The 23,042-nt window shown below is 42.7% G+C and overlaps 3 protein-coding genes across 6 annotated transcripts; all 3 read left to right on the top strand.

Moving 5' to 3' along the window:
• The first annotated feature begins 900 nt into the window (after window positions 1-900).
• cxxc1b (CXXC finger protein 1b) lies at window positions 901-4,645 on the top strand. The gene is made up of 14 exons (XM_049733528.2): window positions 901-1,038; window positions 1,397-1,512; window positions 1,599-1,699; window positions 1,794-1,933; window positions 2,139-2,294; window positions 2,456-2,602; window positions 2,700-2,810; window positions 2,876-3,054; window positions 3,148-3,355; window positions 3,433-3,543; window positions 3,748-3,797; window positions 3,888-3,984; window positions 4,059-4,211; window positions 4,303-4,645. Exons 1-14 carry the CDS (start codon window positions 991-993, stop codon window positions 4,447-4,449), a joined length of 1,764 nt encoding a protein of 587 aa, XP_049589485.1. The 5' UTR covers window positions 901-990; the 3' UTR covers window positions 4,450-4,645.
• A 709-nt stretch (window positions 4,646-5,354) lies between these two features.
• On the top strand, window positions 5,355-11,423 carry mbd1b (methyl-CpG binding domain protein 1b). 4 transcript variants are annotated; one of them, XM_049733509.1, is made up of 17 exons: window positions 5,355-5,512; window positions 6,030-6,496; window positions 6,672-6,812; window positions 6,893-7,028; window positions 7,107-7,357; window positions 7,510-7,592; window positions 7,717-7,757; window positions 7,855-7,983; window positions 8,055-8,135; window positions 8,271-8,291; window positions 8,384-8,473; window positions 8,782-8,943; window positions 9,024-9,203; window positions 9,312-9,380; window positions 9,463-9,537; window positions 9,793-9,882; window positions 9,950-11,423. In XM_049733509.1, exons 2-17 carry the CDS (start codon window positions 6,189-6,191, stop codon window positions 10,418-10,420), a joined length of 2,328 nt encoding a protein of 775 aa, XP_049589466.1. In that variant the 5' UTR covers window positions 5,355-5,512; window positions 6,030-6,188; the 3' UTR covers window positions 10,421-11,423. The 4 variants fall into 4 exon arrangements, with proteins under 4 accessions (XP_049589466.1, XP_049589465.1, XP_049589469.1 ...); XM_049733508.1 differs by having other exon boundaries at window positions 8,381-8,473; XM_049733512.1 differs by lacking the exon at window positions 8,782-8,943.
• Window positions 11,424-12,672: 1,249 nt separating this feature from the next.
• Window positions 12,673-22,933, top strand: ccdc120b (coiled-coil domain containing 120b). The gene is made up of 11 exons (XM_049733513.1): window positions 12,673-12,935; window positions 17,259-17,379; window positions 17,444-17,539; window positions 17,908-18,038; window positions 18,594-18,689; window positions 18,760-18,886; window positions 18,975-19,034; window positions 19,131-19,284; window positions 19,374-19,475; window positions 19,765-20,769; window positions 20,968-22,933. Exons 3-11 carry the CDS (start codon window positions 17,488-17,490, stop codon window positions 21,062-21,064), a joined length of 1,824 nt encoding a protein of 607 aa, XP_049589470.1. The 5' UTR covers window positions 12,673-12,935; window positions 17,259-17,379; window positions 17,444-17,487; the 3' UTR covers window positions 21,065-22,933.
• Window positions 22,934-23,042: the final 109 nt, after the last annotated feature.

Raw genomic sequence — 23,042 nt, 5'->3', positions numbered from 1 at the left:
AATCCATTTTGGAAACATTTTTATGAAAGGCTGTGCTTCAATATGCTGACGACTATATGAGCATGTAAGTGAACTTCATTTCGCTATTCATTATACATTTTCTCAGGTGCCGTTGAAAGCTTGATATTTTAATTTTTAGATAAAACTATACACTCACGTCAGCCATCTGAAATATTTCATGAAACTGTCAAAGTACTCAAAAGGCATATGGTCATCTGATGGGATAAAATACATATTTGCATGTAATCTTTCCAAAATAACTTCAAATATTCAATGCAATTAATCACTGAAGGGACTGCATTTTATTCATACACATTTATTTAAGCCCACATACATACATTTATTTAAGCCCACATATACAATTAAGCTCTCAATTTCACATTCCCTCCAAAAACAACAATTGTACTTACTTGTTATGTCATTATTGTGGAGCCTCAGGCACAGCTTCAATAGTTTTCCATCTCTTGTAATATTGCCTTCACAATGCCATTAAAGAGTTCAGCAGTAAAGATGAAGCTATCTCCTTCTGTCCCTGAATGATCTCCTCCCTCCTTTAGGTTGGCGTGCACGATATGTGCGTGTGCACACGCGCCATTTGTGTCCACCTCGCTTTCTCAAAAAAAAAAAAAAAAATTAATACTCCAACTGTTAGTGCAGTATAATGAAACTTCCTAAGGATAGGTCATTTTAAATAAATAAATAAATAAATAAATAAATAAATAAATAAATAAATAAATAACTCACTCACTCACTCACTCACTCACTCACTCACTCACTCACTCACTCACTCACTCACTCACTCACTCACTCACTCACTCACTCACTCACTCACTCACTCACTCAATCACTCACAACGTCAATCCTGTAGGTGGCGGTATTACATTTGCTGGTTGCCAAACGCCACGGATGTGACGTAATCAGCGTAGCTTCAATTCGAAGCTAGGGTAATGTTGGTTAGCTCGGTAAGAGCTCCGCTGTAATTTGCTGTTCATGTCTTCTGTATTTCTTGGACGACCCCCAGGCAATTTAAATACGATGGTAAGGACTTACAGGCGTTTATGTATTTATTTGTATAAAGATAGGATAGGCTCAAGCAGTTTAATTGTGTCGTAGACAGATATAAACACGGCCTAAGAATACGCCGCCAAGAGTACATTCGCGACAGACGTGATGATGAAAATCTGGAAACCGACTAAAATGTTAACTTGTGGTGTCTCTTTAGTTGAAAATGATAATTGACCGGCATGAGCGTTAACCACGATTGAACTAATATATACTTTTAAACGATTATACAATCATTTTAAGTGGCTGTCAAGCAAGTCTCGTGTACAATAATGTCAACAGCAACGTTGTCCCTTCAACGTATTGCATTGTAAAATTGTTTGCATTTTTCTAGGAAAGTGAAACGTCTGATATTGATCCCGCACCAGGACCAGAAAGCGGTAGTATGGATGTGGAAAATGCCCCACTGTATTGTATTTGCAGGAAACCACACATCAACTGTTTTATGATGTAAGCACACCACTGCTGTTTCATCCCATCACCTAGATTCTGCTGAGTGATGCTCTTAAATTAAATGCTGTGTTTGCTCCCCTTAGTGGCTGCGATAACTGCAATGAGTGGTTCCATGGAAACTGCATTAATATAACAGAGAAGATGGCCAAGGCTATTAGAGAGTGGTATTGCATGAGATGCAGAGGTGATCCCTCTAAATAGTTAGCCTTTCTTAGTCACATTCATCACGCGACTAAGTAAAGTAGAAATCATTGTTGTTCTTTCCTTCTTTGTACAAGATGAAAACCCCTTGCTGGAGATAAAATACAGAAAAGAAAAGAAAAGCAGAGAGAGGGAACCAGACTCGGATCAAACTGAAAGACAGTACAGCACCCCAAGTACGCCGGACTACAGGAGTGAAAGGAGGCGTGGCTCAAAAGTGAGTTTTCCAATTGTCCAGATTTAAAAAAATATATATATTTGATTACAGTGCCATCATAATTAACATCCGTCAGACTGATTGTGTTGAATATAACATTGTTATATTAAGATTGGTCGTCAAGAGAAGCATTAATGAAATGGCATTGTAAAGCTTCCTAAATTAAGCTTACCAAGCGCAAATTGTCTTCTGTTACGTGTTTCAGGTGAAGCGTTCGGTGCGAATGTGTGGCGAATGTGAGCCCTGCAGAAGGACTGAAGACTGTGCACAGTGTGACTTCTGCAAAGACATGAAAAAGTTCGGTGGGCCCAATAAAATCAGGCAGAAGTGCAGATTTCGACAGTGTGAAGTCCGAGCAAGGGTATGTTCCTCAAAAAAAACAACTGTGCTGTTGAATTGTGAAAATCAAAGCAAAAATAATGTTATTCTTTCAACAAAGTTTAAGTTGTCGAATTGTCATTTTAATTGCACCCGGTCTTCTCTTGCATGAAGCATAAAGCAATTGCTTCTTGTTTTATACAGAAAATGCTTCGTGTAAAAGAACAGGAACAATATCTGCGTGAAAGAAGAGAGAACTACCATCGCAGACGAAGGCGGTACTCTGACGACTATGACAGCGAGGTCGATCTCTATCGGCAGTACAAAGCGGCAGGGCTTCACGGCAGCATGGTAGGCACACCAACTGTGAGCTTTTAAAAGATGTTTTGGCTGTAATTTCATGCTGAACTCATCTTCCGCTGTTTTTTTGTTTTTGTTTTTTTACTAGGGGTGGGCGACTGATGACGATGACGACGAACTGCTTTTCAGTCCCGTCTTGCGAAAGAAAGCTGTGAAAGTGAAGCATGTCAAGAGACGAGAAAAGAAGTTTGACAAGAAAGTAAGCAATCAGCAGTTGTCTTGTGACATGGCGGCAACGTGTTAACATGTTCTTCATCTGTTTAGAAAGAGTCGCGGCGCCACAAACAGAAGCAAAAGCACAAGGACAGAAGCAGACATAGTGACAGGGGTGACATGCGGGATCACGCCGGGCGTCATCAGTGTCTCGGGCCCAACTGCGTTGAGGCTTCAAGAGCAAACTCCAAATACTGCTCGGAGGATTGCGGCATGAAGTTAGCCGCCAAGTAAGCGCTTATGCTGAATGTTGCTGCTTATTTCTTCCGTTTTCATTTCCCATTCTGGTCATTTGTCGAATGCGTTTTTACGTCTGTCCGCAGTCGAATCTACGAGATACTCCCTCAGCGTATCCAGCAGTGGCAGCAGAGCCCGTGCATTGCTGAAGAGCACGGTAAAAAGCAGCTGGAGCGCATTCGCAAGGAGCAGCAGAACGCTCGCTTGCGCCTCACCGAAATGGAGCGTCGCTTCCACGAACTGGAAGGCATCATTGCCAAGGCCAAGCAGCAGGCGGTGCAGCAGGATGAGGAGGTGAGCTTGCTTCCCCCCAAAATGTGCTGTCACCGAGATTGTTTTTCACCTCCGTTTTCCATCGCCTGTTTTTCCAGGTGAATGAAGGGGAGGGAGATGACACCGACCTTCAGATTTTTTGCGTGTCCTGCAGTCATCCCATCAATCCCAAAGTCGCACTGAGGCATATGGAGAGGTGCTATGCAAAGGTGCGTACTTTGAACATTTCAGCCACCGTTTCAGAATTGAATGATAAAAGGTAAACAAAGGTGGACGGTTGCTGCTCGTGAATCGTTTTTGCAACAATGGCCCAATTCTTCGTTTTTTGCCTGCCATGCTAAAAAATGAGACTCCCAAAGAAGCGGTAGAGAAAATAGATGCATGATTAAGAATTCATTTTGCTCTTTTGACAGTATGAGAGTCAGACCTCCTTTGGTTCCATGTACCCGACAAGAATTGAAGGGTAGGTAAAACAAATGCACATGAAAAAAACAACAACATTGTCCGTTCAGTTGATTCACAATTTTTGCTGTCGTCGTTTTTCTCTCCGTAGAGCGACCAGACTCTTTTGTGATGTGTACAATCCTCAAAGCAAAACATACTGCAAGAGGCTTCAGGTTTTGTGTCCAGAACATTCAAGGGATCCTAAGGTTGGCCCAAAATTTCCGGCTTTTCTTGGTATTTTCTTCTTTCCCCCTCTCCATTTCATTCCCGATGTGTCCAGGTTTCTGTGGATGAGGTGTGCGGATGCCCTTTGGTGAAAAATGTCTTTGAGTTGACTGGCGAATATTGCAGGGTCTCCAAACGGAAATGTAACAAACATTACAACTGGGAGAAGCTCAGAAGAGCTGAAGTGGACCTGGAGCGAGTCAGAGTGGTGGGTATTTATTACTTTGTGTGGTCTAAAGGAGTGGACCCTCCATTTTTCAGATAACGCAAGTTTGTAACTTAAATTTCTGCACCCACAGTGGTACAAGTTGGACGAGCTCTTTGAACAAGAGCGCAATGTTAGGACTGCTATGACCAACAGGGCTGGTCTGCTCGCATTGATGTTGCACCAAACCATCCAGCACGATGCTCTGACCACAGATCTTCGTAGTAACAAGGATAGATAGTGGAAACAATCTCCTTCTGATGACGTTTGCTGAAAAATGTCTCGCTTTAAATCAAAGCAATTTCTACTATCGGAATAATTATGTTTACTTTGTTGTATAATGGTTAAGTTAAAATGGTAAAGATATATTTTCCCAACTAAATAAGATAATGCTGTTTTTGCAATTGACACCTTAAATAAAGCTCTTATTGATTTGCTTCAGTGTTTTGGATCAATTCTGTTGCAGTACCCATCCTAGTGTTGGACAAATTGTAGATATCGTAATAGAGATGAATATGAGTGCGATGCACAAATCTCTCGAACCCCGTTGACAATTTTAGCGCATGGCCACCAAAAGATAAGAGGATGGTGGTCGTGGAGCTGTATTTTGATTTAACATTTTTTCTGGTTATTTATGATCACATCATATATTTTGCTTTATGTACATCACATTGTCCAATTATGTATTAATTGTATTTGCTTTTACCTTTCATTGTTTTTAATGTCAGGTCGCCATTGCAAAATAGAAACTTATCAAACGTCACTTGGACGAATAGAGGTTGAATAAAAATATCAGTTGTATAAAAGAAAATCGGATGGAAAGATGATGCATGTTTGGTGCATGCTACTAGCACAACAGGCAGCCAAGTGAAACTCACGTTTGACCAATCAGAGGCTGCTGACCGACTCACGTTTGACCAATCAGAGGCTGCTGACCGAGTCCATTGACAAAGAGTACTTCAGCGAATTGAAGATTCACCCCACTCCCCTTTGTTTAACGACCTCGTTTCACGACACAAACCTATTGGCTTCATTATAACTCATTTTTACCACCTATATCCCCCAGCAAATTATTGACGCAATACAAATAATAATAATTAACACAAACATTGTCACCAGTTATAAAATCTGAGTGTGTTTCATGAACTTTTCTGCTGACCATTATCATCTTTGGTTGCCTATTTGGTCCTATCGTAGCTTCCGTCGGTGCCAGCTACATGCCACTAGCTAGGTTAGCACCTGGCAAGAGTACAACGGCATCGTGGTGATGTTTTGTCAGTTTGATAGAGAATATAACCGTAGAGGTATGTGATTTTACTGACCCATTAAACCGACTAACGCGCATTGATCGGTAGCACTCAAAATCTAGTGTGGTTGAGAATCGTGGTATTTCTTCAATGCGACCATAACGTTAGCCTTAGCTTCCGTGTTAGCATACAATGCGCTTCTTATATCCGGTTTACCCAGCGCCATCTGGCATACAAAATGTATTATTTGGTGTGTCCTGGGGAATCTACGAATGAAGCCATTAATAGCAATTATGCTACAGAATTTAGACCTCTTCGATTAAAGGATCGTCTTCTGTTATTTAAATAAATTTGTGGCAAATTTGCCGCCCATCGTTTCTCATGCCTCAATATAAGTAAACAGCAAGTCATTAGAGCCTACTTAAAATATTCACAAATATTTTTGTAATGCTTTAAATGCTTACATCTAGCACCTCATCCACGCGCTACCCGATGTTATGATCTAAAATTACATTTGATCCGTAATAGACAACGTTATTGTGCTTAATTACATGTCTTGATACCTCTCGTCCAGTTCTAGAGACCACAGACGACCTTGAAGGATGCAAGATGGTGTGATGAAAGAAGTTCATATAAAAGAAAATGAAAGTATATAAATAGTTTGGACAAACTCAGGCATCCCCTCAAAACAGCCTTGTCTGTTTTGGGCTTGCTCTTTTCAACTGCTGCACCAATGGACGAGGAACCCCTGCAGCTTTCCTGGAATAAAGAAGATGTGGGACAAAACACAAAGAAGACAAGTGAAGTAGAGGATGCACATGAGCACCATACATCAGAAAGCACCATGCTAGATCATGTAGGGGAAGAACAAAGAGAGGAGATTCAGATGGAGGAAGAAAAGCCCACGATTGACTGTCCTCCCACTGACTGGTTAGAGCCGCTGGAAGACGATGAACAAGGTGATAATGATGACGAAAGCCTCGCAGGAGAAAGTGAAAAGAGTGTAAAAGACAGTGAGAATGTTAAAAAGACTCTCAATAGGTAAGTTCAGTTATATTTTCATCAATAGCAAATATAGTTTTGTTTAATAAAGGTTCTGAATGTGTACATGTTAGTCTCTAGATATACTTTTTATGATGTGATTACAAGTGATTTCTTTGAATAATAACTTTAACCTTATGTTACAAACTGTAAAAACTTGTTTTCTGTACTTTAGGATTTTTCAATCTCGACGCAAGCGTACACATCCCGATGAGGGGTGGTTTGACTTCCCTGAACTTGGAGATGGTTGGAAACGCAAAGAGGTTATTCGACAATCTGGTTCTAGTGTTGGCCAAATGGATGTCTATTACCTCAGGTAATAATTCTTGACACTTCGAAAATAATGCTGTGATTGGCAAAATCGGGTTAACTGTCATCACTTTTTGCAATTCACAGTCCTCAAGGTTATCGGGTGAGAAGCAGAGTTGAGCTGATGACTTTGCTTGATGGAGTCCAAGACGTGTCAAACTTTGATTACAAGGCAGGGAAGTTCTGTAACGGCATAGTAAAGCAAACCCGAGGCAGACGGAAGGTATTGTCATTTTCTTTTATTAAATATCAATATCCCTTTAAAATGCCGTGTTTAAAATTTCGCTTTTTGAACCACCAGAAGAAAATACGGGAGCGGTCCTCCTCAGAGTCCAGCTGGATGGAGAGAGGAGACGGGGCGGATACTCCGGACTCCCAACCCAAGCGCCCGTCTAAAATTTGGGCCAAATCTTACATCTCTAATGAGAAGACCTACGAAACCCAGAGCAATGAACCCATTGTACCCAGTATTAAAATTAAATTCCGTCTGCCGTCCACATCCAAATCGCACCTCTCCATAAAAGGACAACCTGGGCCAGACGATAAAACATTGTGAGTTCACTATTTGAAATCAAATCTCAACTATTTCCACGCAACACTAGCGAAGAACCTTTTTGCACTTTTACCGCCACTGCTACTTCTATGACTGCCCTAATAAACTCAAGAAAGAACAGCAGAACTATGGATGTTCTATTTTTCAACAGATCGTGTTCCAAATGCGGGATGTCCTTCATTGGCACGTGGTACGACAGACAACGAAAGAGACCCTCCTGTCCTTCATGTTGGGGTATGTCCGTCAATTTGTATCATTCAGAATGAGAAAAAGAGTGTATCTTGAAGTAATTGCTCTGGGAAGTAAAATCCTTCTTAAGTACTGACTCACTCTGGACGTTTCTTTTTCAAATCCTCAGCTTCAAAGACAATAGAACATCCGTTGATTCGTTTGCGGAAGGTAATGGTTGCATCTTCTCACAGCAAAATGTGACATTGGTGAGATGATACAGAGTGTCATAACTGCAATTCTAATCTCGTGTTTCCACCTCCTGCAGTGGATTCCTTGTGGGCAGTGTGTGGGATGTTACATGACTGTAGACTGCGGCCAGTGTGCCAACTGCAAGAGCCCAGAGAGCCGAAAGCGCATTTGCAGAATGCGCAAATGTCTCTGTCCAATTCGCAAAGTAAGTAAATGGTAGCACAGCAATTCGTAGCAGATGTCACAATTTCCCAAATGATCTTCCCTTCCGTTTAGACTTCAGAAACAGAAAGTGTCAGCCCGAAGATGCCAGAAAACCACATTTCCGAATTACTGGATGACAACATGAGTTTGCAGGTGATTGTTTTGTTTTTACAAAATGCTTGCAGAAGCATTTGGACAATGTTTGATGAGTAAGACCTCTGCAATGGACGATGTTCCGAGGGTTTTTGAATGAAGCAAATAATGAGATACATTTGATGTGTTTTGCAGGAGGAACCTACAGACTCTCAGGTACTAATTACAGTTATGTAAAATAAATTACATTGGAGGGAAGGCGTGATCCATGTTCTATTTATTAATTCGTTTTGTTGTTCCTGCAGCAGCCAGAGATAAAAAGCAGTGAAACCGAGAACCTTTCGTCCAACATGGACTATGAGGACGACGACGACTACTCGACAGATGATGATGATGATGTGAGTGGTGTGTGTTGGTTTCCTTTCTTTTGCCAGTAAAAACAATAATGACGAATTTTCTGGGCGAATATTTCACGCTACTGAAAAGTTTCAGGCGGGGATGGGCATTGTAGACTGCATTTCTGTGATCAATCATGAGGAAAATAGTTATCTAAAAAAAAGTTGAAAAAGAACCTCTGGGAAAATCTCTGCTTGTTCAGAACCCTCAACTCAATGTTGAGCAGAAAAATGCAGCCTGGAGGAGCTTTTCTGGTTGGAGCCAAGTAGTGCACTCCATTTGAAATACGTGTACGTGTCCATATTCTCAGTGGCATAGGAAGCGGAAACGGCGTGCCTGCGGAGAATGCAACGCGTGCCTCTGCAGGAAGGACTGCGGCACATGCGATTTTTGCGTTGACAAACCCAAGTTTGGCGGCAGCAACAAAAAGCGTCAGAAGTGTCGCCTCCGACAGTGTCAGAGACAGGCAATGGTACAAGGCTGCCAGTCCTCATGCTGCCTACTTGCTCCACTCTACTGACTTGACAAGGTTGCATTGGTTTCTTTCTGCAGAGGCACCTGCTCCCCTACCAGATGTCTCAAGGTGATTATAGGTCGGATGATCCATCACTACCAGGCAGGCCAAGGCCTCACTACACGTACAGTCGAAAGACAAATTTACAGGAACTAAAGAGGAGTAAGTTGCCACCAGGCTGCTGGGACTTCAGTGACGAGGACGACGACTTCCAAGATGTTAGTTAACTCTTTTATTTTTGTGTGGTTATTTTTTTTCATGTTATTTAAATATTGATTTTTTTTAAATACTTGAGACAGAAATGCTCAAAAGTGTTCTCTTTGTAGATTAACTGGAGCTCCGAACCCTCAAGCAGTCACACACACGACATTAACTTAATGGACAAAACTAAGCAGGTTTGATAATTGGCAGATTTCATATGCTTATGACACCACAAGGGAACATCATGACAAATGACATAATCCTTTGCTTCCCTAGTTAAATCGTTCCATTTTGGAGGATCAAGAATTGGCTAAAAGAGACGGGCCCCAAAGCAACAATAAAGCCGCTCAAGTAAGTTGGCTGCTATTATGTCATTGGACAGATTGTGTCACCATGAATTAATTTTTTTTGGGGGGGAATACATTTCTTTAAACACAATTAAAAAAATAATTGTGTTTAAGTAAATTTCCCATACTCCTGATTGCCATGCAACCACATTCTAGAGTTTTAAACACTATTGTGAAATCTACTGAGATGAGTTCTTGTGATGCATGACTCAGTGTTGAACCCTGATCAAATCTATTTTCTATTCTCGTCTTTTTGCAGGACCAGCAAAACACAAGGAATGAAGGCAAGTCTCACCTTGAGACAGATTGTCCGAGGCCCGCTGAAGAGGAGGATAATGAGTTGCCTATGGTAAGTGTTTAATGAAAATATAATATTCTGTTTGTGGTTTATACTGAGTTCCTTTCTCATCTCACAGATCACACAAATCTTCAGTTTGGCCGACAATCCTGCTGAAATAGCGGAGGACAGTGATAACCAGCTTTTGAATCTGCTCAATTCTTTGCGCTCCACCTCACTGCCGATCCTCTGGTATGCAATCATGGCCAAGGGCCCGCAGATTCAGATCGTCCAGTGTTCCAAACAGTCCAACATGTCGGACACCATCGTGCTGATCGACCCGGGCTTCCTCTATCAGGTCACCGTGCAAAAGCAGCCGCTTTTACCTACCCACTCGCTGTACCGCAAATTCCCACAGAAGTTGACCTCTTCGACCAAAGTGGTCAGTTTGCTTTTGGGCCTGGAGAAATACACCCTATGCCAAGGCTTGCCACTCAAAGAGCCCTTATCCAGCCACACCCCCGTCACATTAGAACGGGCCTCCACGTGCGAGTTCTTGGTGAAGAAAAACATGAACATCTGCTTTTACTGTAAGTTGCTTTGTGATTGACGATGTTGAACTTGACTCTGAGAATGAAAGTGGGTCCAAGGCAGAGGACACCGCTGCGCCAGGTATTTCTTCTCAGTACACTCTGCAGATTGAACTGTGACTAGTAAGGATCACCAAAGGCATTCCAAAATCCCGCAATTAATTTTTTTTGGCCCCATTAAAGGATAACAAATCTTGCCAAATGCGCTCAGGCTTATAGTGTAGTTCGTCTTGTGGTTGTTCAACATGTACTTGAGGAATCATGCAGGACATTCTGTTCTTCACATCTTTTACCTCACACTGGCTGTCCTTGGCCAAGTTGAAGCCTCAGTAAGAAAGCTGTGTCCCATGGCCACGCCCACTTTTAATCCATGTTTATCGTGCAACTGCTCTATTTAACCAACGGCCTGCATATTGGTTTAATAATCGATTGGTTCAGTCATCTCAGATAACCTGGATTTGATGAAGTACCCCTGGTAATTTTTTTTTTTTTCCCGACTAATCACCTCTGACAAGGTTATGTGGGTTTTGTGCATTAGTTAAACACGATAAGTTTTGGTTACATCAATTTGTAGATTTTGTTCCAATAGTATTTCCATTAAAATTGCATGATCATATCCACGCTTAGGTTTTTAGGATGATGGGTCACAGATTGTAATCGCATGATAAAGAAATCTAGAGGTTACCCCCACCAAATGTGACAAATTTCTCATTTCAACAAAAGTGTCATCTAGGGAGTAATGGCACAGGGAAATGTTTGTCATGTTTTTCACAATCATCACTTAAATTGATTTTATTCAGAATTAATGAGAAACCTTAATGGAACATGAATTTTGTTAAGCTACTCATTGATTTCTTTCGTGCAGTGGTCCTTACCTCCTAGGTATTGTCGTTTGTATGATTCCAAAAATGAAAGCTGACACCAAGGGTTTACTCCACATCCGTTGTAGAAGTTAGCTGGGTCATCAGTGTTGCTATGCAAAATGTGAAAATCTATTCGCGCAATAAAATGATTATATTTTCAGTTTTATGCAGTGTTTGCTTTAAAGCCATATTGTGGAAATATTTTAAGACCAATTTTCATTATGGGTGTTATTTCAGGTGTACCTAATGGTGTGGCCCTTCGAGTAGATGTATTGTACAATTGTCTGACAGATATATCAGTTAATCCTTTTGATCCGTGATCCAAAATCCAGAATGGCAAAATCCTCCTGTGGCTAAATTAGAATAAAACCGGGCTCCATTTTTTTCCTCTTGCAACCCCAAGGACCATGAAAACATTACTGGTGTCTCACAGTCATAGGATCCAATGGCAAGACATGCAAATGAAAATTTGAGTAGATTAAAATGCTTTATTACAAAAATACAATGTAGTGTCGAATTTGTTTTCATGATTACTTCCAATAGTGATGGCAAACAAGACAGTATCTATAATCCATTGAACACCAGTGATGGAAGCATTGTTCGTTTTTTTAGGTCACGCCACACAGTTGTTGCTAGGCAGATTTTATGGAGCTCAATCATAAATGCTCAACAATTTCTGTTTCAATTTCCTATGGGATGTTTTTTTCCCTCTGTTTTTGTAATTTCCAATCTCAGCCCTTTAAATATGCCAACAATAGCCTGCAATATATTCTTCACATGAAATTGTACTCTAGCTTTATTGAGACCATTTTTGGCAAACTGTCACGCATGATAATTATTGATTGACTCATATAATTTGGATAAAATTAGTTACACTTGGATGTCTTTGTGTTTTGTACCAGATTCTACAATGTATTAAATTTTGGACAAGGAAACTATTTAATATCTGAAAGATGTTGAACGGCTCAATGCGCTCCAATGGAAATTAATTACATTTGATTTTGAAAAATTGAAACACCTTTTGCTGACAACGACCATCACTTGCATTGTATGTTTTTTGAATGTTGAACGAATGTTGAAATTTAGAATTTTCTTGGTTCTTGGCTGGGAAACACTGGATTTGTAAAGAAAGAAGAAAAAGAGCGCCATCTAGTCGACACGATAGGAATTGCCACTGGCTTTCCCTGATTTACTTGTGGCTTGTGAGTGTATCGCGAAATGACAGCAACAAGCACCGGCGTGGAGTTTTGACACATTTTGTATTCATTTAATCGTTTATTTATTATTATTATTTTTTTTGATTTGGTTAATTTTGAAGAAAGAAGCAGCCAGGGCTACTCGTTTGGATTCCATCGGGGGCGTGCTGCATGTGGGCGGGGTTTAGCGCTCTTATTTCCGGAGGTTGCTCCAGTCAGTCGGTTCAGCTCAGCTGGGATGCGGACCGCTCTGTACTGACGTTCGGGTCCGAGAGGTGTCGGTCGTTAGACTGCTCGCGGGAATCCCAATTTGGACGCGGAGCTACCATGAACGAGCCGGTTCGGACGCGTGGTGCGTGCCTTTAAAGATTCTTCGCTTGTGGGAGAAAGAAGAGGATGTCGTGTCAGCCAGCAATGATTCTCGTTCCCGGCTTGAGAACCACGGAGTCCTCCCAAGGCATCGGTCATGCTCTCCGGTAAGACGGGTTTCTTCTTCAAAGTGTAACAGTGATTTCACATTAAGATAAGATCAATAATGCAAAAATATGGTCTCCATCATTGAGAGTCGAAGTATATGAAGGTGTTTTTTATTTTTTTTATTAATCGTGTGTGTGTGATACTGCCGTCTGCGGCTATGCAGATGCACGTCCGTGGATTCTGCCTCACACGTCCGAGACGCCACTTTAAATGCAATGTGAATGATAAAAAAAAAAAAAAAAAAAAGAACCCAAATGTTATTTTCAGCTTTGCTGTGAACACATGGCCGCTGTGAATGTTTGCATGAGTGAGTGGGTCAATTTCGGCAACACATGTCGTGGATTGCAAGCACATCGAAATGAATTAACGCGTGCAGGCTCACAGGAGGAGAAATGCGTGTCATGCTTCCCCCCTGTTGCTGAGTTGTTATGGAGGGAAATACAGACAGACGGGCATGTTTCTGCGTTTTTATGGATGCTATTGCTGCTTTCTCACATGCATGAGTGTGAAGGCCTATCATTAAGAGATTCCTCAACAAGGATGTCTGGAAAAAAAAAACAAGACGGTGAGGGTCAGTCGATGCCTGCAGGGGGATTCTCTGCGAGTGTCCCTCTTGCAGAAAACAACCCTTCTGGAAAGTAATGACTGTTGTGTCGGCTGTTGTTGTATTTACCTAATGGGATGTTACACCTTTCCCAAAGAGACTTGCTTTATTTGATTTATTGCAGCCTTTCATCCTGATCTCCTTAACACATGCTGCTGTTTGTTTTTCTTCTCTGGTCTCATGTCCACCCATCTGCTTCGCGATGAGCCACTCCCTCTGACACCACTTTGTGTGTTTCTATCAAACATCACAGGGGAGTGGATGCTGACCCAGATCACTCTACATTTTGCAGTTGAGTTCAGGACATTAGTCTTTATTTTACCCTTAAGACACTGAGTGAAAACATTCCAAAATCTGGTTTGGGTGGAAGCTTCTAGGCCTTTTTTTTCCCCCCAAGCTCGGATTTAAGAAGATAAGCCTTGTGAGTACAAGGAATCAGGTCTCAGGGCGCATCTATATTTGTGAATGTGGGTGACACATTTCTTCCTGAATTAGATCAAAATTCTTGCTAATATGATTAGCGCACGCAGATGGCTGAGACTACAGCGTGCAGTTTTGAAGTCTTACATCAACAAAGTAGGCACAGTAGAACATAAAAATGTGGACTACACACCGGTTTGGGTCGAGGTGTTTGAGAGCAAAGGGAAAATGTATTGAAATAATCCCCTCCGACGTTTGAGCCACATTCCTTTCCTTATTACTCCCCCCACCTTGGCTTAGCAGAATCCAGGTGGATAGCCATCTCGATTCATTTCACTCGTAGCAATTGTGTCAAATGTGCAAAGGTGAGTGTCAAGGCCAGAGATGAGAAATCACCTTTATTGGAGTCGGTCAGTCGAAGCTAAGCTGCCCTGCTTTATGCTGATAAATATGTAATGAATCAGTATTTCAAGGAAATGGAACGCTGAAGCTAGTCTTGTTTCTGTCACTGATGGTGAAGTGCTTCACCACTTCTGTGCAGGCAGCGGAGGTTCAATTCTCACTCGGTGATGGTGTGAATCCGAGTGTGAATAGTTCTTAGTGTGTTCTGCCTTCTACTGGGCATCATCTGGGAGACTCCAGCAACCCTGAACATGAGAAGCAGGACAGAAAAATACATTGATGGATGGTTTTCAAACCTTTGACGGAACACAATTTTTGCTCCAGCTTGTTGGACTTGCAACTGAGTCGTATGTGCGTGCAGACAGAAGTCACATGTCTTCTACTTATCAAATAAATGAGGCCCGTTGGAGAGGAGACGGGGCCACGGTCGGGACACGTTATCATGACTGGTCACATCTGTAGCCTGAGACAGTTGGACAAGAAGGAGAAGTTCCCTCGTCTGAGTGGGAACGTATGTTTGTAACCTTGTCTGCTTACCGTGTGTACGTTCACAACAGCAGCAGCTGTGTCAACATGGCCGACCTCACCTGTGGCTATTGTCGCTCAGCGCTAACAATCAGCTAACAAGCACGTTGTGAGTCCCAACAGCAGATGCACAGATGATAAAGATTATTTTGACCAAAGCACAAGTGTGTTTGTTATATTTTGTCCAGTCATCCAGAAAAACACTGGCGAGGTCACTGACTCACCGTCTCTTTTGTGGTTTGATGCAGTTGAGGTCAAGGCCCTTTCACATCACACTAATTCCAGTAAACCATTTTGAAACTTGCCGGCCATAATGACAAGGAGAGCGCCTCTTCCTGATTATGTTTCACTCCGAGCGTCGCTTGAAAGCGGCTCCGCCTTTTGTCCAGGTGGCGTAGCTTCCTCAAATGCATCTTGACCACTTGATTTTTGACCAAAAGATTAAAAACACATTTTATTTTTCAAAAGCATTGTGATCATGGCTAGGGAGATTTTTTTTCCTCAGTTGTAACTTAGCTTTCCACAGAGTGTTGCGGTCTCAGCAGTGAGAAGCAGAGAAAAAAGGAGAACATCTGAACGTTGTCGGATTTGAAGCTACGTCGTGGGCCTCGGCGTTTGGCCCGGCAGACTTGAATGTTAAACTCCTTGTTGATTTGCATTCGTGTGATGCGAGCTGCACAGAGGAAGCTCGCTGGCGTCGCACAGCTCATGTTTTAACCAACGTAGCCCCTGCCCAACCCCCCCCCCCCCTCCCCTCCCCACCCAGCCCAGTCCATGCAAAACAAAACACGTGTTCCATAATCGCCTCGCATTCATATCTACGCTGTTCATATGGCTCTCCATCTTCCCTTTGATGCAGCTCCCAGTTTATCTGATCCCTCCTGCCGGCACTCCCGCAGGCTGCTCCGAGGAATGCGATGCAGTCCTGTGTTTTTCTTTTTTTTTTTTTTTTTTCTACCTGTATCTTCGCGTGCATCTGCACACCAGATGTTTCAAGATTTTGCGCTGTACATCCTCAGGTGCGATTGTCTGATCCCGTGGCAGTTCTTGTTTTTTTTTTGTTTTTTTTTTGTGGGACAGCAATTTAGAATGCATATTTGATTTGGAATGATTCTTGCCTTCGACGTTTTGGTGCTTCAGTAGATTTATTGTAACAGGTGTGTTACGGGACGGTCATTACAATCCATTTGGTGTTTTACAATCATTTAGACAAGCCGAGCAGCTCAATAATTTCAGTTTAATTCATGTGAAAGCTTGAAGTTTAATACTGCTGAGCTGAACTTTTCTAAAAATGGAGTGCAGTGTTTTGATTTCCAGACTAAGCAGACATAAAAAAGTCTTGTCAACACCATTTGGCAACCATCCAAGAAGATGATCTCTACCAAATGGTCAATTCTGTCTTCTCAGGGAGTTTGTTGGTTTTTACATGTACGAGACAAAAGCACACAACAGTTACGAGCTCAGGTCCCCGGACAGGAGCCGGTGCAAAGTATTTCAACTATGTGCGCACACAAAGCGCACTTCACTCACTGTTGTTTGAAGCAGGGAAACAAAACACGACAACTTGCTTGACCCAAAAAGCGGGTCGAGCTCGCTTCTTTCAGCAGATAGACGTTTCTCCTTAAAAGATGCCTTGCTGATGGAAGCAACGTTAAAGGGGGGTGGGGGTGGGGGGTTGATTTTGATTCAGCCCTCAAGGCTTGCCATCCCGATTCGCTAACTGACGAAAGCATTTCATGATTTATTCGTCTGACAGCGGGATGCCTCTTTCTTTCTGGTTGTGATTTGTGAAGACTGTCGAGGGAGTGGATTTTGGCAAAAAAAGAACTGACTATTTTTGGAGGTCTTTTAGCCTTTGATGGTAATAAACCTCTGCTATGGGAGGACATGTTAGTAATCAGTTTGTGCCAAATCAAGCACATTTGGAATGAAAAGTGATTTCGGTGGAGTCGACTGCGAGTGAACTAAAGCGAGTTTTTGTTTATCTGTCACTGAACACTTGTGGCATTGACTATTTTTGCACATCACACACAACGGGATTTGTCTGAATACATTATTAACAATACTTCTCCCATTTCACATCCTCTTTGCAAATTAATGGCCTGTTAATGAATTCACTGGTAATTTTAGACTCCTACTTTCATACTGTGCCTCGAGCCACGAGAACTTTGCAAACGCCTTTTTTAAAAAATTCTTAAGCTTCAAACCGAGGCTGGTGATTCATTTTTAGGCAATGGGGCATTATGTTAAGAGTCAGATGAGTTGATTTGCTGATTCAGATTCTGTGTGCTTGTTTAAGTGGGACAAATATCGCAGCATAGCAAGACGGTCACATTAGCTTGATTTCAAATCCAATTTTCTTCTTTTGAAGGGTTCTGTCGTAAGCTCCGAATCAGAATCGCTGTCTCCCGATGCTACGTTTGAACGAGGGAACCATCCCCCGCTGACCAGTGACTCGACACCTCAGGGCAGCGCATGGCTGACCCAACAAGGTCAGTGGGCAAAATGGGCTCACATCTGGACTGTCGAATTGCAACCTGCTTTTCTCATCATCAGGTGAGGCTGTGGCGTGAATTGTCAAGACCCCACAATTAAATCACATGGAGGTCAAAGGCCATCTGATTACATCCATGGGTTTGGTGGGCGCTCCGGGTGAGTAAAGAGTCCCGCAGACTTTGGCGTAAAATGCGCACACCTTCATGTCTAGGCAAGTCCACAAAGGCCTGGAGGAATTTTTCAGCCAGTGTTTTTTCTAACAGTCCAACTGAGTGAAAACAAAAGTGCTTGTCTCAGTGGAACCACCAACTGGAACAACATCTGCAAGTGTGAAGGCCTTTTGTTCACGCAGCTGTCAAGCTTATCAGAACACGTTCACACTCTTTGTGTGTGACGGCAGCAGACAACCCCAACATACATCCACCTATTGTAAAAGTGTAAATTAACCCTGACATGATGACTTTAAAGTGTGCACTCATGATCGGGACTTTCTCAAGCTGGATGATGCGCAATGTGTTGCGTAGATGTTCAAGTGTGCAACGATGGCAAGCTGCAGGCTGAGCGGGTTGCGGTTCTGCAAGAGAGGAAGCAGGCCCTGGAGGCTCTGCTGAGCACTCGCGTGGAGGAGCTCAAACTTGTTTGTTTCCAGGAAGCGGTGAGTGCAAAGTCCAGCTTGAAAACACACAACGCCTTTGAGATTTCATGAGAACTATTATACACAGCAACTCATAAAGTTGCAACCATTTCTTCTCAAACAATGCTCGCTGAAATAAATTCATGCATATAACATTTTGGAGACCTTTGTGAGGAACAGTGTGTCGTTAATATTTGCACATTGTGCACATCTCCCTCCAAATTATTAAGCGTAGATATCATATCCCGTCATCGAAAGCTGTCTCCACACAATGCGCTCAGCTGTTTTTTCACAGGCTTTTAAAACATCCGTGTGTTTAGAGTGACTCACCGCCTTCCATTTTTTCTTCCTTTCGTGTCACGCTAATTAGAAGTTTCTACATCGCTCACTGTTATCGTCGTAGGTGTAATTTATAGCCAAAAACGTCAGTTAAGCCATAACTGCTCGCAGCGCTGAAGCATTAAAAGGACCTTTTTATAGCAACTTCAAGTAATCTCTTAAGTGGTGTCCTTTTAGAAAATCTTCGGACCTTGTAGGCCAGTGAGAGGGATTTCAGCTAATTGATTTCCTCCGCAGGAGCTGACTGGGAAGTTGCCACAGGCGTTCCCCCTGGAGACAGGGGAGAAACCCCCAACGGTGCAACGCAGAACTGGCCTGCCTCCCAGGACAGATGTAAGTCAACAGCTTTCCCGTTATTGTATTCGTTTGTACTCGATTCCTAACGTAAGTGATTATGCTCCAGCTGCAAGATGAAGCGGCCCAAAGAAGGCAGGTGAAAGCCATCTTCACCGGTGCTCTGTACAGACACACAGAGTCGGACAGAAACATCCCAAATAGCAAGAGGACGGTCCATCGGGGATGTCACACAGGTAGGTAATGCGTTGAAAGCTTTATTTATATTCAAATTCCGTTCAGATGAGGTTTTCGCTAAGGTCGGCGGTATGCTTTGACTTCCAGAGGACGGTGTCATGTCAGAGAGCGCAAGCTCCATGTCAGATTCAACGTCACATGACAATGGTACGGTCTCATTTTCAAATCGAATTCACAGGTTGAAATTCACCACCTTGATTTGATCCGCTCGTAACCGCCCTTCTTTGTATTTTCTCTCCCAAGAGTCGTCTCCCGGCGTGGTTGCCGACCAGCGCTCTTTGTCCCAGCCTCGGCTAACTGTCGGCAGCCCCGACCACAGGATCAGCAGGAAACTTTCTCCAGTAGAGATTTACTATGAAATGAGAACACGGCGCAATTCTGTCACAAGCTCTGTCAGGTACCTTCATGTGTGTTTGTAAACTCCTAACTTCGGTTTATTTCTTATCTCCACCATTCATGGCTTCTTTTTGATTGTGTCTTCCGCAGTCCAACTCACTCTTTACCAAGAAGTGCATCTAATGTTGAAGGCAGAAGTGTTCCAGCGACGCCGCTTTTGGCCCGAACAGCACCAATCAGTGTTCATGTCAGGTAATGTTCTTCCTCCAGGTTCAGGAGGAGCGAGCATTTCGTCACCAGCGGGGGGTTAAAGCCTTTTTTTTTGTCTTTTAGGAAGGCTGCCGCCAAGTCTATAGAAATTTAACAACTCAGGGTTAAACAATGGGGCAACATTTACAAGTCATATTCACATGTAGATGTAGATGTAGAAATGTAAATAAGATAATCGTACTTCTATTGAATGCGTAAATACAAAGACTTAAAGTCATTTGGAGTGAAAAAAAAGCTTTAAAAAGCTCTCAGCTTTACTTCATTATTTTAGGTCCGATGTGTCGGGGAGCAACGGGTCGAAGCAGTGGTCCGGCAGTCCAGATGTGCCCTATATGATCCCACTCGCCCAGGAGGGCTCCTCCTCGGACCGTAGAAGCGGCCTTTACAACTCCAGAGCCAGACGCAGTAACAGCTCGGAGGCCCTTCTGGATCGGTCCAGCCTTCCGGACGACCCGGCGCCCAGAAATGGGATGCACCCTAAAGGAGGGCCCTACAAGAGTTCGGAAACGCTGACGGATGGGAAACTACGGCACATTCACTTGAGCAGCCCCGAAAAACACGTGGACGGATCTGGGGAGCAGGCCAAAATGCGCCTGTCCATGGGGGCCAGGGGGGTGGGCTACAATGAGCTGCTGATGGACTACATCTGGGGAAAGCAGCAAAGGATGCAAGTGCAACACAACCTCTTCCAGTCCACAGGCAGGATCTGGCAGGACTTACCCTCTCACTGCTCCTCCACTGGAGGAGTTACTCCCCACGCAAATGGTTTCTCCCATTCTCAGGTGCACCTCCCGAGCGCCGCGCCTCCTTACAGCCCCATGGTTGGTCGAGGGTCTCAAGCTGACATGCGCAGGGTCAAGGTCACCAGAACCAAATCTTGTGGACCCTTTATCCCCTTGCAGCAACACACTCAAGATGCCATCCTGTTGTCACACCTTCCCGCCGCCGGTACCACCACGTCCTCCATCCCCAACCTCCTCCCCTACCAGACGGAACTCTCCGGGCCTGCTTTCAGTCGAAGAGCCCCGCAATTCTCCCTCCCCACCCCTGAGGACTCAACAAGAAGCCTCCACAAAGCCTTGGCTCTGGAAGGCCTCAGAGACTGGTACCTTCGTAACGCCCTTGGATATCCTCCTAAGAGCCACGAAGCAGGCGTTTCACGACTGTCACACCCCCACCCTCTAGCAACCCAGTCCGCTCAAGGTGAAGCGAGTAACCCCCACAGGCCTCAAATGTCCCAGTCAGCCAGCTTTCATGGGCACCCGCTGCATGGCAGGTCAGTATTGCTGTCTTTGCACTATCAGTTTGCGGCTTGCATATTCTCGCGTGGTCGAAAAATTATCCATCTGCAGTGATTGATGTCTCCTACGCTTCGCCGGAGGAGACATCTTTTCACAAAACAAAACAGCATCCATATCCAGAACATTCCCGCCTACTTTGTGTGGAGTTTTTATATGTGTTGCCTCCCCAACAGGTCAATGGAGCTGTCCCTCTATCAGGAGACTCCTCACTCACAGACACAAGAAGGGGCCCCGAAGGAACCCAACGCAGACCCGGGCACCCTTGTCTAAGGCAGAAGAACACACGCGCACACACACACACACGCAAAATACCAAGCATTGACTCCAAGTACAGACCACTTGCTACAATGTGAGTTCAACAGGGAAACAAAACATGGCAACCTCAGCAGAAAAACGACTAACAAACAACAGCAGCAGTACGGTGTGAGAAGCTTTGTCGAGCCTGATGTCGCTGAACCGACAACTCCCAAAGGAGGTGAGCGTTTACTAATATGGTCAAGCTGCACTACTTCATGGTACCTTCACAATATCCTCAATAATAACACAGAGAAGTCTCCCAAGATATTCATTTTTTTTTTACAAGTTGAAATCACTATTTTATACCTCCCGAGTTCTAAAAAAATTATATTGAAGAGATAATATATTGCTCAATATACAAGTATTAGAACATGCCAGTGAACATGTGTTTGTGGATAATATAAAAAAACTCAATCTTCATCTGTAATTAATTCTACAACCATTCCAATTTGTCAATGTTGATACCCAAAAGTTGAAGAACGTAGCAGATGGGAGTGCCTCCATGTTTTTAATCGAGCAAAACTTTCTACTGACCCGTACCGCTTGTAATTTAGCCTCTATGAATTGAATCGAATCGAGTCGTTCACGATGTCACTAAAATGTGGGGGAATTTGGAACAATGTCAGAGATTTATTTTCAAACAAAGCTGAGGGCTGTTGGGAGATCTACTGTACTACAGTAGCACTTGTACTGTATGACAAGAACTTGCGTTGCTTTCTTCAGTTTAAAGGGGATCTGGCTGTCGTACAGCGCACTTTATGAACATCTTAAGCCTTAAATTCCCTTTGATTTGCTACCATGAGAGATGTCGGGCTGTAGTGTTGGCTGTCATCATCAGCCTCTCTGTAAATAGTGTGGGATGGATTGCGGTGAGAACTTACAAGATGTTTTACTCCCTTACTAACAATAAGATTTTTTTTTTTTTAAACTAACCACATGTAACAAACCCCGCTTCCACGTTTAATCAATTTGATTCTCTGTGAAGAAAAACAAATGAATCTGGTGGCATGAAGAGAATAGGGCTGCTGCTGTTCAGAGTGACTGAGTGAGCAGGTCTCACGTCCAGAAAATGTTTTGAGAGTTCATCTCTGCAGATTTGTATATGCAATGATTTCGCATTTTGACTTGTTATTTTACATCACCTCTTGTTGTTGTCTGAAAACAAAAAAAAAAATAGGATTATATTCCATTACATGTATTTCTTAGTCTTTTGATCATTCTGCCACATAAACCTCAGAAAATGTGAGTATCAGATAATCTTGTAATTAATTTGATGTAAACAGAACCAAGCATATTTTTGGGCGTAATTACTTAGTTGCCATTTATGATCTATGGACTCATTCGAATGTAATTTTTTTTGTTTGATACTGTATGTTGATAATATTTCCTACTCTGGTTAAAAAAAAAAAAAAAAAACATGTAGCACCATGTTGATTTAATGTTCTACTGTACACAGCTATACAGTTTTCTGAAAAGACCAAATGTCTGTGCACTGGGACTTGAAATGTATTTTTCTTAGAGTTGAGAAAAATGCTATGAATTTAGCTCAAGAGCAAAATTGACCGATAGTATATTCATAAACTTGACCACTTTGTAGCAATCTACTGTAGCGTGTTCTCATCCGTTAGTGTGGGAATTCATGTGTTAGAAGCATCATATTCCGCAGACTTGCTAATGTTCAAGTCTCTTTTTAAAAATATATATTTAAATACCACTGTTCCACCCCCTTTTATTAGCAGGTCTATGAAATCAGGCTCAATAGGCCTTCCCTATACTGTATGTACCCGTATGTATGAAATTGTGCATTCATTCTACTACAATAAAGTTTCATGTTGCAATCAATAGTTTTGCATCACAGGATAAATCACGTAACACGAAATATCAAGTTTTCTACAAAGGTAAAGTAACTATTCTGACTTTTCTCAAGTCTGTGTATTATTGTTAAAGTGGC

This window comes from Syngnathus scovelli, chromosome 11 (assembly GCF_024217435.2).
Source record: "Syngnathus scovelli strain Florida chromosome 11, RoL_Ssco_1.2, whole genome shotgun sequence".
Taxonomy (NCBI): Eukaryota; Metazoa; Chordata; class Actinopteri; order Syngnathiformes; family Syngnathidae; genus Syngnathus; species Syngnathus scovelli.
The sequence above is the reverse complement of the archived record's forward strand: the minus strand, read 5'-3'. Positions and strand labels throughout refer to the sequence as shown.